At 44.6% G+C, this 13,433-nt stretch overlaps 1 protein-coding gene across 1 annotated transcript in view; it reads right to left on the bottom strand.

Annotated features, from left to right (window-relative positions):
• Nucleotides 1-13,433, bottom strand: part of SORL1 (sortilin-related receptor, L(DLR class) A repeats containing) — a 184,301-nt gene that overhangs the window by 22,882 nt on the left and 147,986 nt on the right. The window contains exons 32-38 of the mRNA XM_011964986.1: nucleotides 12,668-12,817; nucleotides 5,219-5,350; nucleotides 4,427-4,553; nucleotides 4,097-4,266; nucleotides 2,719-2,831; nucleotides 2,386-2,490; nucleotides 1,507-1,579 (exon numbers count right to left, since the gene is read on the bottom strand). Of these exons, the coding sequence (XP_011820376.1) occupies nucleotides 1,507-1,579; nucleotides 2,386-2,490; nucleotides 2,719-2,831; nucleotides 4,097-4,266; nucleotides 4,427-4,553; nucleotides 5,219-5,350; nucleotides 12,668-12,817 (870 nt within the window). The remainder of the gene's footprint in view (nucleotides 1-1,506; nucleotides 1,580-2,385; nucleotides 2,491-2,718; nucleotides 2,832-4,096; nucleotides 4,267-4,426; nucleotides 4,554-5,218; nucleotides 5,351-12,667; nucleotides 12,818-13,433) is intronic.

Genomic DNA, 13,433 nt, shown 5'->3' with positions numbered 1-13,433 from the left:
TTATTATGATACCAGGTCATAGACATTTTACAACAAACACCTTTTGGATGTGGCACACAGCTGCCTTCTGTATAAATCCTAGCCCAAATATATGCAAGGAGCTGAGATTCATCAAAATCACAGAAAAGAAGTTAAAGAGAAGCAACCACCCACTGAGATTTTCAAATGTGGTTGTGACTTGTGCCTTTGGAATTCAAGGTACATGTTTTTGGTCGATCTTCCAACATCCGTTTTTCTTGGTACGTGTGGTCAGTGTTTTGGAACAGACTTTGTAGAGAGAAGTCATAAAACAATAAAAATTCTAGGAGAGTGTGAATTCAGCAGGCTTTCTCGAATACCTGCAAGCATTCAGCTCCGAAGACCATCTGGTGGCACTATGTTTGACCGCCTTGGGCCCTGATCTCAAAGGCTCCAGATTTTAGAGGGGACCAGATAGTGACTCTCCATGACCCAGAGCCTATTCCTCACAGGCTTAGGTTAAAGTAAAATCTTCCAGTCCTATTGCATGCCACAGTGTCCACCCGGTTTTAATACCTGGAAATCCAGAAATGCAAGTCCCCAGTGCCACGGCAAAGGTCCGGAAAACCACTCTGGAAAATGAGTTGTAGTCCATCCCCCAAAGTATGCCAGAACCCTTCATTTAACTGGTTCGACTCACTCATTCATCAATCATTTCCTTAGTCTCTACTAGATGCCCATGATAGAGTAGAGAAAAACAGACCAGATCTCTGCCCTCATGAGGCACTCGTGCAAGATGCTGAGCCCGCCACCCCCGGCAAGCAGGGCGGTCCAGTAGGCCGCATGTGTCTCAGCCCAGAGAGAAGCGTGGAGCATAGTGGTTAAGAGCACAGGCTTTGGAGTCAGGCAGATCAGGTTCCAGTGCCAGCTCTGTCACTTACTGATTGTGTGTCCTGGGGCAAGTGACATAACCTCATTCAAGTTCCTAATATTTTTTTGTAGTTGTTCTGACCATTCAATTAGATGAGCTGATGTACGCAAAGCAGTGAACACTCTAGAGTGTCCTGCCCTTGGCAAGCCATCAGTTATTACTAATATCAGCTCTAGTACAAGATAAAAAACCACCTACACACAGTTTGCCAGTGCCACTGGGAGAATAACAAGACTCAGCATGGTGCTTTCTTTAAAACACCATAAATGAACATGCACAAAATCATCTTCGGCTTTGGTGAGAAGGAAGGACTCCTTCTATTTTAGATATTGTGACTACTCACAAAGGGCTGGGCACGATGGCCTTTGGAAATCCCTTTGTATGTCTGCATTAGAAGAAATGCTCAGTTCTAGGAGGAAAAACACACTCAGTCACCCCAAAAAGACTTTGTATCTAAAGCACTACAGAGACACCCAGAAATGTGCATGTGTTGGGGAGAAGGAATTTGTGTGATGTTTTTCTGACCTACGCTTCTCCATTTTCTAGTCATACTGAAAGTCATTTGAAAGGGTTTCTATAATATTTTCTCTAAATCTGCAAAGGCTGGGATCATTTACCTTTTCCTTTTATGGTGGTAATGCATTTAGAATCGCTCCAGTTTCCTATTCCACGACTAGTCACCGCAGCCACCTTTTCAAATCAGAGGGGGAATTAGTATGACATAAAGGCAATACACCACACAGCAAGAATACTGAATGAGTTAAAGGGCTGAGATTTTGGCAGTAAGGGTGGAAAAATTTTATACAGAGTGATCCAGAATATTCAGAGGTGCCAGCATCTGAAATAAGACGGCAAAATACCCGAGGGAAGGAGCTTGGGTAAAGGGCATTATGACAGTCCTGAGATCAGGAAATGTCTATTGATCGACAAATATCAAGGTTCTTCTAAAGGGCAGGTGTATGGGGGAGGAGGTTCATAAATAGACACATATATAAAAAGGGTGCTGACAAAATGATCAGTGTGAGAGTCACGAATGTGTACACTTAATGGTCTTAGCAAACATGCTTTACACAAAATCTATCCCTTTCTGCTAAAAAATACTAAAAATATATTTCATAAGAACCTCACAAAATCAGTGTAGAAAGACTACTTATCATAGCTCTGCATCATCCTGCAGCTAAAGATAAGCAGAGAAGAGCTGAGTGCAAAAGTACAGGAGCTGGAAAGCTAGCAGAATTTCGGAGTTAAAAGCAGGGAAGCTGCATTCCCATAAACGCCCCGTTATTGACAGAAACTCTGACGTCAAGCTCTCTGTGGCGTCCATTTAAGAGACTGAAAGAAACTCTGAGCTCCCCTGTCCCAGGACAAGAAGTTGGGTATTTTGCAGATGAGTAATACGCATCTCATAAAGGTGAGTAGAGAGTTCTCACAAAATAGCAGCAATTTCGCTCAGTTCTAAGACTGCGTGGATGGCTGGAATGGACGGCGACACTCACTCTGACGGTGTATAGAGTGTTGACCAGTAAGTTGTTGATTTCTGTAAAGTTACTAGCAGCCCTCTGGGAGGCCCACATCTTGGAACCACTCCTGCTGTACTCTACCTAAAATGAGAAGGAAAAAAAATGTGAGGAAAGGGAACCAATGGTCCAGGGCATCCTAATACCTTGCAAGGAGGTGGGAGGAGAGAAAAGAAGGTGAGGAGCAGAATGTTCTGAGAGATGGGTCATCACCTACAAAGCTATACCAAATCAACCCCTACTCATACAGAACACCCAGAAATCTCCTAGCCCCCCCAACACACATACGGCCAACTCCTGGAAGATACTTACAATGTACTCACGGATGAGGCCATGGGTGTGGATGGGAGGAGCCCAGTGGCCTACAATCACACCTTCTGCTTCCCTGGGGAGTGACAGCTGGAGATTTCGAGGGGCATCTGGCACTAGAAGAAGAGTCAACTCAACGTTAAAACCCATCTGCCTAGCGGCCAACCAGAGGAATTTTCCCGGGCTTAGAACAAGGACAAGAAAGACTCCACAGCCGGCACTGAGACTATCCACTAGAAATGCTGCTAGCTTGGTCTTCACACTGACAAGACACTTTTCCTCTTCTTCCAAAAAGCAAGGTGTGCCGTCCACACGTCACATCATGGCTTAGTTGAGTGTGTGGTAAATCTGTGGCTCATAAGGGCGGCAGGATAGAATCACTTGGGCAGGCTGAGTCACCACTGACCCTATGAATTCAATGCTCAGATCTTAATTGTCAATGACAGCACCTGCTGCCTCTGCTTCTTGTACAAGAAAAACAGAGTACTGTGGGCATGACTACCAAAAAATAAGACTAATTTTGTAACATCACAGAATTTCTATATCCAAATGAATGTGATCATCTTCAAAGCAGGCTCCTTAATGAGTTCAGTGCTAGCATATTCAAGATACTTTAGGCAATGGAAAAAGATGACATTCAAGCAGACAGTTGCTCATGTCAACTACGGAGGAGGTGAGGAACTCTCTTAGACACATAAATTTGGTAAATTTCTTAAAAACGTAGCCACAAAGCCAGGCGCAGTGGCTAACATCTGTAATCTCAACATTTTGGGAGGCTGAAGCAGGTGGATCACTTGAGCTCAGTAGTTCAAGACCAGCCTGGGTAACACGGCAAAACCCCATCTCTACAAAAATATAAAAAGTTAGCTGAGCATGGTGGCACACACCTATAGTCCCAGCTATGCGAGAGGCTGAGGCGGGAGAAGCACCTGTGCCCGGGGAGACTGAGGTGGTGAGCAGTGATTGTGCCTCCACGGCACTCCAGTCTGGGTGCCAGAGTGAGACCTTGTCTCCAAAAAGAAAAAAAAAACTTAGCCACAAAATTGCTGATATGCCTCATATTTTAATGACGATGACCTCCCAAGTACCAAGTACTAGGAAATATCTAGAGAAGGAAGGTAGAGGTAGGAACTAGACAAAAAATGCAAGAGGACAATGGTGAAGAGAATCTTAAATTAACTTAAGGTACAAGAACAGTCTCTGATGCAGTAAGGAGAAGAGCTGTTTGACAGCTCTCGCAAGACTATAAAGCTTAGCCACAATACTTCTGTACACGTGAGGCACACGGGTGTCCCCACATTCCTGAGAATACTCGGAAAGACACTCACAAAACCCCACCTGAGGTCTCACACACGCCATAAAAATTAACTGAAACACTTACATCCCTCCGGGGTCCTCAGGGTCACAAAGTCATTGGTGTTGTGTGCCTTGCTGAGACACTGAACTTGTACTTTAACCTGATACGTGGTATCTGGTTTCAAGACTTTTAATACAGTGTTTGTCTTATTGCTGTGGGTCTCCAGAGTCTTCCATACGCTCTCTCCAACCACCCTGGCCCAAAAAAATAAAGATATTGTCACACGGGAGCAGCACAGGGGGCTGAGATGTCTGACTCAGTTAAGAACATGGTGCACGCCACTAGAGAGCTTTCAGAGCATCCTGGGACAATGAAGACATCATTTTCATCTCCCGTGGCAAAGACGGGACCCACCTGTAGTAGACGTTATATACACAAGAAGCAGAGGGCATTTTTTTGGGCCGCATCCAGGTCAAAGTCACATCCCCAGAGAAGTCAGCTGTCCACTGAAGATTCTGTACTTTGTACACAGTCAACTCATCTAGAGAGATAAAGGAGAAAAAGTCAAAAGAAGTTACATCTCGGCCAGGCGTGGTGGCTCACGCCTGTAATCCTAGCACTTTGGGAGGCTGAGGCGAGCAGATTGCCTGAGCTCAGGAGTTCGAGACCAGCCTGGGCAACATGGCTAAACCCCATCTCTACTAAAAATACAACAACAATAACAACAAAATGTTACATCTTACAAATCCTTAGATTTCAGAGGACTCCTGCTTTTAAACAGAACCACTGCGATCTAGATTATCAGGAGATCGTAATCGATATCCGAAAAGAAATCTCAGAAAATGTAGTTGAAACCTCCCTATACAATCCCTCCTAGGGTCTCCTGAGATAAGAACAGAGTTAATTCCACCAGCAGATTGAGACTATGAGAGTCATGATGTATGGACATGAGGTGGGGAGTCCATAAAAAAAAAAAATCCAAGACCAGCTTTTCACTAACAGGGAGGAGACAGCTGCACGTTATATCAGACTCTGGCCAAGGCTCACCTCACTTGGGGCTCCAAAACTAGGCACAAATCTGCTTCATCCTCAGATTGAGGAACAGTTCAAAAGGGTCCTAGCTCGAGATCTACACGGGAGGGGCCCTGGGGTAAGCGAGCCTCCCAGCCCAGCCCAGCCCAGCCCAGCCCACGGGCCGGCACTCACCACTGCAGGCCTTCTCGTCGCTCTCGTCTGAGCAGTCCAGGAAGCCGTCGCAGCGCTCCGAGAGCACAATGCAGGCCTCCCCATCCTCGCACTGGAACTCCCTGCTCATGCAAGTCAAGGTGCTGTGTGTGGCTGAAACACAGAGAGGCTTCTTAAACCCATGGGGAGAGGCCGTATGGTACTAAAGGCTGGGCCCAGGTTTATTCGGGTTTAGGCAAAGTACTAATAGGCTTCTGCTTCAAAACACACCTCTGGAATGACCAGTGGTGGAATCTATACCGGCACTAACATCTAACATCTAACATTAACAATTGGAATCTGCATTCAGGAAGAGGGAGCCCTTTGGAGTCAAACAAACTAGAGTTTAAACCCTAGATCTGCGTGAGTTTGAGCAAATCACTTAACATCACCCAAGTTCAGTTCCCCTATAAAAAATGGAAGTAACAATTCCATCGCTGTCGTGTCTACAAGGATCTAACGGGATCCCACACCTGGAATAGCGCCTGGTTCCTGGCCAGCATCAACAAGCTGTAGCTATTACTCTACAGTACTATTATTCTGCTGCTATTATTAGTTTGCAATCCAGAAAGAGGAGCTGATTTCTGGTTTGAGTAATAGAAATAATAATGAGATGAATCCCAACAATATTAAGAGGCATGCGTACTTTATGTAGTATTTTAAGTTGTTTGGCTTTTCAAAGTACTTTCACGGAAAATGAAACAATGCAAATAATGAGCATCGGTAAGTTAAGGGTTACTCAATTGTATGGCTAGGCTATTGACCAAAATGTGATGTGCTCTCCGGTTCTGAAAGTAGATTTAAACTGCATGGGAGGCTCTCAAAAGAAAGCAATCACCATAAAATTGCAAATCCTCCTGAAAAGAGACAAGGTGAGAATGGCTATAGACAGCAAATCTGCTATGCAGGCTGTGTACCTGGGTGGTACAAATCCGCTATGTACCTGGGTGAGCCCAGGAACGGTAATTTGAGGCCTTCCTTATACAGATTCACACCTGCCTGCCCAGTCCTGGACAACGAAGGGCTACATCAGAAATCCAGTGCCACCAGTGATGAGGGTCTAAAATCAATCTTGCTCCTCCAAGTCAAACAGGTCCACATCCTAATCCCTGGAACCTGTAATATGTTACCTTATGTAACAAAGCCACTTTGTAGGTGTGATTAGATTAAGGACCCGGAAGTAGGAGAGTTCACCCTGGATTATCCAGGTAGGTTCTGTCTAATGACCTGGGTCCTTAAAAGCAGAGACCCTTTTCTGGTTGTGATGAGAGAAAGAGAGAAAACAGAAGAAAGGTGAGAGACATGCAACATCACTGGCTTTGAAAATGGGGAAATTACAACAGACAAAAGGAGGCCGAACATGAGTGGCTCCATTCTGCTCCCCGCACCCTGCCCCGTGCCCGTGGTGACATCTTGTAGGTTAACAGCCTCTGCTTATCTCGGCACGGCACATAGGCCAAGCTAACTATGGAAGGAATTTTGTTTATAGTTTAATTTTAAAGCAACGATGATAATAGTCCCTTCCTGAAACTAACCCCTGAGGAAATAAGGAGTGTGTTCACACAAGTAACAAGGTTATGTTAAAGGTGATATGAGCATTGTGACCTGAGCAAGGAAGCTTCATCCGCCCCACCTCAGACCCAGGCATGTGGCCATGGGTCACCTCTTGACCTCGACCCCCTCTCTCTTTCCCTTTCTGCTAACATAAACAACCACACTTTGAGACGTAGGTAGAGAAACTGGATAATGTTCCCATGAGAGCAACAAGGATGCTCAAGAGGAATGGATAAAGGATCCAGAGATATTTTCCTAGAGATGAAAAGATACAAGGATAGGGGAGGTGGTGAGAAGACATGCAGACTCTAACAAGTGTTCTCCGCTGAGGAGTTTTCATGAGAAAGAAGAATTAGGACTTCTTTGCACGAGTCTCCAGGATGGAGGTACAGACTTCAGTTCACTACTTATTAAAAAACAATTCTGATACAGAAACTGTCAACAGGAGAAGGGACCTAGCAAAACCACTTATAAGGCTTTTCACAAACTGTAATCCCCCAATCTCCAGGAAGATCACTGCATTTCAGAATTCTATTATATACTGAGATGTAACTGGTTTGCCATGGTGGGGGGAAGCTCGTAACAAACAAATGTGTATTCAAGAATTAAAGAAAGGTTTGAGAACCACTACTGTAATAGTCTCAGAAGCCCAAGATGGAATTCATCCATCCAGCGAACATTCATGGAGGTCCTGCCATGACTCAGGCACTGCTCCAGACGTTAAGAGTATGGGGATATGTGGAACAGATGAAGGACCTGCCCTCATGGAGCTTATCTTCTATTGAGAGAGACTGCAAACAAGTAAATTAATCTGATCAGGTTATGCCATTTTTTATAGGATTGCCAGGGACAGACTCTGTTCAGAGGGGATTATTTTGAAAAATACCAAAACCCTCATCACAGAAGTATTCCACTGGGGAACAATGTGGTAAAATACAATCAAACAACAGCTAAGCAGTGGAGCTGAGGACGTTGGAGGTTTCTTTATAAAGTGTGTCTCAAAATTTTAAGAGCAAAACAGCACGGGCTTTAGACTCTGGAAATAAGCTGGGTGCAGTAGGGTGCACCTGTAATCCCAGCTACTTGGGGAGGCTGGATTGCTTGAGTCCAGGAGTCTGAGACCAGCCTGGGAACACAACCAGACCCTGTTTCTTAAAAAAAAAAAAAAAAAAGAATCTGGGAATAAGGTTGTCATTGATCTCTGAAAATTCTTAAACTGATAATGAAACAGATGATTAATAGGCACTTAGAACAGAACTTAATAGCCTTCAGGGGACAGCTTCTCTAAAAAGAATCACACCACACTCATCTCATTTCATTTTTAGATAAGGTTATCAAATTATTGTTGGAAAAAAACTGTGGATATAACACATCTTGATTTTAAGACCCTTAACTAGGCAACATCCCCGTGAATAAGCCAGATTGGAAACAGGCTGAAAAACGATTTCAAGAATGCCAATTAATGAATTAGTATCACCCAGGAGGGAGGTCCCATTTCTTTTCTCTTTCTTAATTATCTCCAATGTTCATCTTATTATGTGGTTGCTTATTCGGCTCAGACGTTCCCACTGTTATTTTGGTGAGTGTGGGGCCAACCTGTCCCCGTTGGTTTAACACTCTAGGAGTCCACTTTGTTCATTCTTTTAATGTAAGGGTAGAATTGCACACTAATCCCTATTCAGTTCATCTGTGTTGGTTTTGGTGTATTCTTCCCTGATGAGAACTTTCAACACGGCTTTCAACCTAAATAAATAACCCAGTCTGGTACTGGCTAGGTGATGCTCTTGGAACCTAAATTCTCCTATCTCAACAAAGGAGATAATACCAAAATCACAGTTATTTTGAGAATTAAGTGGAATGAATACCTGATTTGCCTGAGAATAATGAATAGCACATTAAAACCCACCACCAACGTTTAGCTTCCCTTTGTAAAACCTGAGTGTTTTGCCAGAAAATAAGCTATCTGGGCAACTTTGTATTATTTGCAAGTATGACAGGCATTGCCTTCCAAGTTTTCATCTGGTCATTAAAGAAGATAGGATCACTTTAAAAAGCATCAGAAAATATTACCACAGCGAATAGAGCAAAGCAGAAGCAGCCTGAAAAAGACCACTTATGATAAAGCAAAGCGAAAAACGAAACAGCCAAAATGCAAGAAAGCAAACAGGCATAACAACGAAAGCCGTATATAAGGCGATAGAATGAGAAACGAGAATCTTTTAAGGCTTATCAAAGGCTGCCACATCCTGCTAAACACACAACTTAAAAAAAAAAAAAAAAGTTCACAGCAGGAAAATTAATTATATTGAAGACAAACTCTATCAGTGAATCCAAACACTTAATTGTGTGAACTTGCATTAACTCTGAAAGCAAATGACAAAGCTCAACCTTATAACTGACAGACATGACAAAGAAATGAGAAAGAGATGTAATATGGAAATGTTAACCAAGGAGATTAAAATATCCCTTACCATCTGAATTTATTTGGTTTATTTTTTAATTTATGTGACAGAGTTTCACTTTTGTTGCCCAGGCTGGAGTGCAGTGGCCCGATCTCAGCTCACTGCAACCTCCGCCTCCTGGGTTCAAGCAATTCTCCTACCTCAGCCTCCCAAATAGCTAGGATTACAGCATGTGCCGCCACGCCCAGCTAATTTTGCATTTTTAGTAGAGATGGGGTTTCTCCATATTGGTCAGGCTGGTCTCAAACTCCCGACCTCAGGTGATCCACCTGCCTCGGCCTCCCAAAGTGCTGGGATTACAGGCGTGAGCCACTGCGCCTGGCCTATTTGGTTTATTTTAATAGATTTATGTATTTATGTCTATGGATTTATATGCAAGTATCAAGAGATATCAAATCATCTTAATCTTTTTGGTTCTTGGGTTCCAGATAACAAGGGGCATGTTCTGGGCAGAGAGAAATCCATCCCCAAAATGGATCTGAAACTGCTCAATTCCTGAGTTCCAATAGGAATAGTTTAGTAATGAAAGATTCCTTACGATTTTCCTAAACTAAAATAAACACATAAATAAACAAACGAAGCAAAAAGAAATCACCCTACCTTAGAAATTGAAGAATTAGAAAGACTCAAAGGCTGTTTCTTGAAAAAAAGAACCCTAGGTAGCAACTTATCCAATTCCTTGACTTTTAGTCAAAGAAAAGACCCTTCAGGCAGCTGAAACAAAAGCCAAAGTGACATTCCCGGAGATGAAAGGATGCAGGAACGATGGGGGTCCTGGGACCCCTGCCGAAAAACCAAGTGTTAAGAGAAAAACCTATGCATGGTGGAAATAAATTAGTTTCATATTGCAAGTTAAGGACTTGGCCAAGATGATTTTTTCTCTCAACTCAGAGCACATCAAGGCCTAGAATGAAATTCGTCTCCAAAAGTCCATCACTGTAGAGATCATCATAAGGAACAACAAACGTGTGAAAATTGGCAAAGGCTCATTCCAACGGGCAAGTGAAGGACACGTGCACAGACAACGAATGCAGTAAAATGAAAAGGAAGACAACAAAGCCCCAGTTTCTGACCTTCCCTTTTCACTTTGTACCAGGATGACTTGCACTGCCTCAGATGCTAATGTCAATCAACGAACCCACCATCGTGCCTAGGCCCACCCAGGGAAAGCTGTGACTCCTCATCCTCAGCATCCCCCGCATAGCTGGTGGCATCAGCTTTCACTGTCATCCTGGGGGAAACCTTCATTCTTCCTTTCTCCGAATCACCACAACCAAAAAAACCTCACTGGACACTGTTAATAGTACCTCCAATATATTAAGAGGTCACTCTCCCTTTTTCACCTTCACAGTCCCATCAAATTAGCCTCCTAACGGGCACCTGGCTTCCAGTCTCACTTCAGCCTTCTTCTAACCCATTCCCCGCGTGATGAAGTTCAAGTGATCTAAGATATAAACACCCCATCTCTGAAATCTTCAGTGGCTCCCTAGGACCAGCAAAATAAACTCGAAGCACAGGGGTCGCCCCATCCACCTCATGCCTACCTCTCTGCACTCACCTTTGTCCCACTCACAACCACTCTACAGGTCTGTTTTCCTATGCCTCTGAGCCTTGAAATATACATGCTGTCCCCTGTGTCTAGAATGCCCATCATCTGCCACCTTGTCCCACCGTTGTCCAGGCACCATCAATAGGGCTGCCTCTCCTGGCCTGTCCCCACCTCTCCAGGAAGCTGGGCCACCTGCGAACTATGCCAGTTCCTTGGATAACTTCTGCTACTGCCCACACCACACTGTAGGATAGCTGCTGACTTGATGTCCCTCCCACTAGAATCTGTATTGCCAGTCACCGGGCATGGTGGCTTAGGCCCAGCACTTTGGGAGGCCAAGGTGGACAGATCACTTGAGGTCAGGAGTTCAAGACCAGCCTGGCCAACATGGCAAAACGCTGTCTGTACTGAAAATACAAAAATTAGCCAGGCATGGTGGTGCATGCCTGCAATCCCAGCTACTCGGGAGGCTGAGGCAAGAGAATCACATCAGCTCAAAAGGCGGAAGCTGCAGTGAGCTGAGATCCCAGGCTTGGGTTCCCGAGCATTTCCTCCGTCATTGCTCTTGATTCAGTGGTCTGAGGTGAGATCACCAAATTCACATTTCTTATAAGCACTTCCACATGATCCTGCTAAGTCCCATAAATTTTGTAAATACTGAATTAGAGGAATTAAGAGATGACTAGCCTCCACCTCAGATTCTATTCCATCTCTAAATGGTAAGATTCAGTAGGGTTCCAAGCGAGGCTTAGTTTTTAATTGGTTGAGGAAGTCATTATTTTAAGATTAAAAAAAAATGGGACCAGAACAGGGATCAAAGTGGAGGAACTGAGGCATTTGCTGCTTAGGGTCAGGGCTTGGCGGCAGGGAGGCTCTCAGCAGAGAGTGAGAGGAGCTTCCTCTACATTCACCAGGGCAGGGATCAGGCAAGCATGGACGAAGCCCTATCCTGGCAAGGAAGGGAGTGTGACTGGCTAGGACACCTGCTGTCTGCAGCCAGCAGGAGACTGGATGGAGGGGAGGCCCGCAAAGCTGGGATCCCTGAGCTAGAGCAGCACCCAGCCATCAGGGAGGCAGGCTGGTGAGGGGCTGCATAAGCACCATTCCAGCCATGCCCTTCCTAGTCCACTACAGTAGGACAGACCAGCCAGTGGTGGCATTAGCATGCAGCCAGGGACTGAAAAGTGCTGACTGGTCACATGAGGATAACGCTTGCAGAAGCCAGTGTCTCCCTCCATCACTCACTCCAAAGATCCTCCCTGGGTACATCAGAGGACCAAACACCAGGACCCACTGTGTTTGAAAACTACCAACTCCAAACCTGTAGAGTATGCATGCATCACTTCACACTGGGTTCAGATGGCCTTGCGATTATTCCCCGTGTGGCTCAACTATCTCACCAACCATAATTACCCTAAAGGCTAAGAATGAATTTTCTCAATGGGGTGCTAGAGGCAAACCCTCTAACAACACGGCCTCTATGCCCAGTAAGTGCTCACTAAATACTTCCAGAAGAATGAACGCACATACAGAAGAGTTGTGGCTTTCCCCACGGGTGTTTTTAAAGAGTTAAATATGCTTAGGAAACCTATCTAAAATATTTATTTTAGTCATTCAGAAAGTATTTTTATTGGACACGCTCCTGGTATTTAAAACACAGTCAACTTATTAAAAAGAAAGTGACTAACGCAACGGAATGGGTGCACGTGGCAAAGCTCTTGTGGAGAATGTAGTAAGAGCATGGTTACGCAAAAGTACACAGACTCACACACAGGCGTGTGCTGATCCAGAAATGAAGCAGAAGCACCAGAACTGCGCTGTCTGCAGAAATGTGCCCAGGGGGTGAAGAGCTTTCTGACTACTCACGGCAATTGGCCTCGTCCCGGCCATCCTGGCAATCTCGGTGGCCGTCACAGCGCTTCCAGTTGGGAATACACTTCTTTGGTTGGTGGCATTCAAATTCAAATCGGTCGCATCGCCCAAGTTGGGTGGGAGTGGAGGCAGCAGTGACATTTGCTAAAATAAAAGATTTTTAAAGTTCACTTTTTAGTACTGAGGGAGCTGGCCAATAACAGCAACCAATCAATATGCTAGGAGATTATGGTGCTTTAGAAATTACAGTGGGAACCTGAAGACAAATGCAAGTTCCAGACAGAGAACTCAGTAGATACAGACATCTAATGTTGCTTCCTCACAGGATCCCACTAAAGCCACAGCCAAGAGATTGTTTTCAAAGACCTAAATCCATGAGGACGTGGATAATGAGATTTGGGACCTGGAAAGAAGACAGACAGCGGTATGTGACTAAAGAGGCCAGTGAAGGCTGCATCCTACCTTAAGCCGTCACAGGAGAAAGCTCAGAACCAATCAGATCAAAAACACACAGACCTCCAAAAGCTCAGAAACTGGTATCTCCCAACCAGAAGTGAAGAAGAAGGAGTTAAAATAAGGGAACTGACTGAATGATGTTTAAGACGCAGCTACATTCCCTATATCCCCTCCTATCAGTCCCACCAGACAACCGATCCATACGTCACCCCAATAGAAGAATGGAGGGTTGTTGTTTGGCGAGGGTAAAAACAGAGAGTTGTTTAGATAGGCGTAGTTGAGAGCAAGTATATCCTACTGATAA

The sequence above is a fragment of the Mandrillus leucophaeus genome, unplaced genomic scaffold (assembly GCF_000951045.1).
Source record: "Mandrillus leucophaeus isolate KB7577 unplaced genomic scaffold, Mleu.le_1.0 Scaffold71, whole genome shotgun sequence".
NCBI lineage: Eukaryota > Metazoa > Chordata > Mammalia > Primates > Cercopithecidae > Mandrillus > Mandrillus leucophaeus.
Note: the sequence above shows the minus strand (reverse complement) of the source record. Positions and strands in the feature narration are given on the sequence as shown.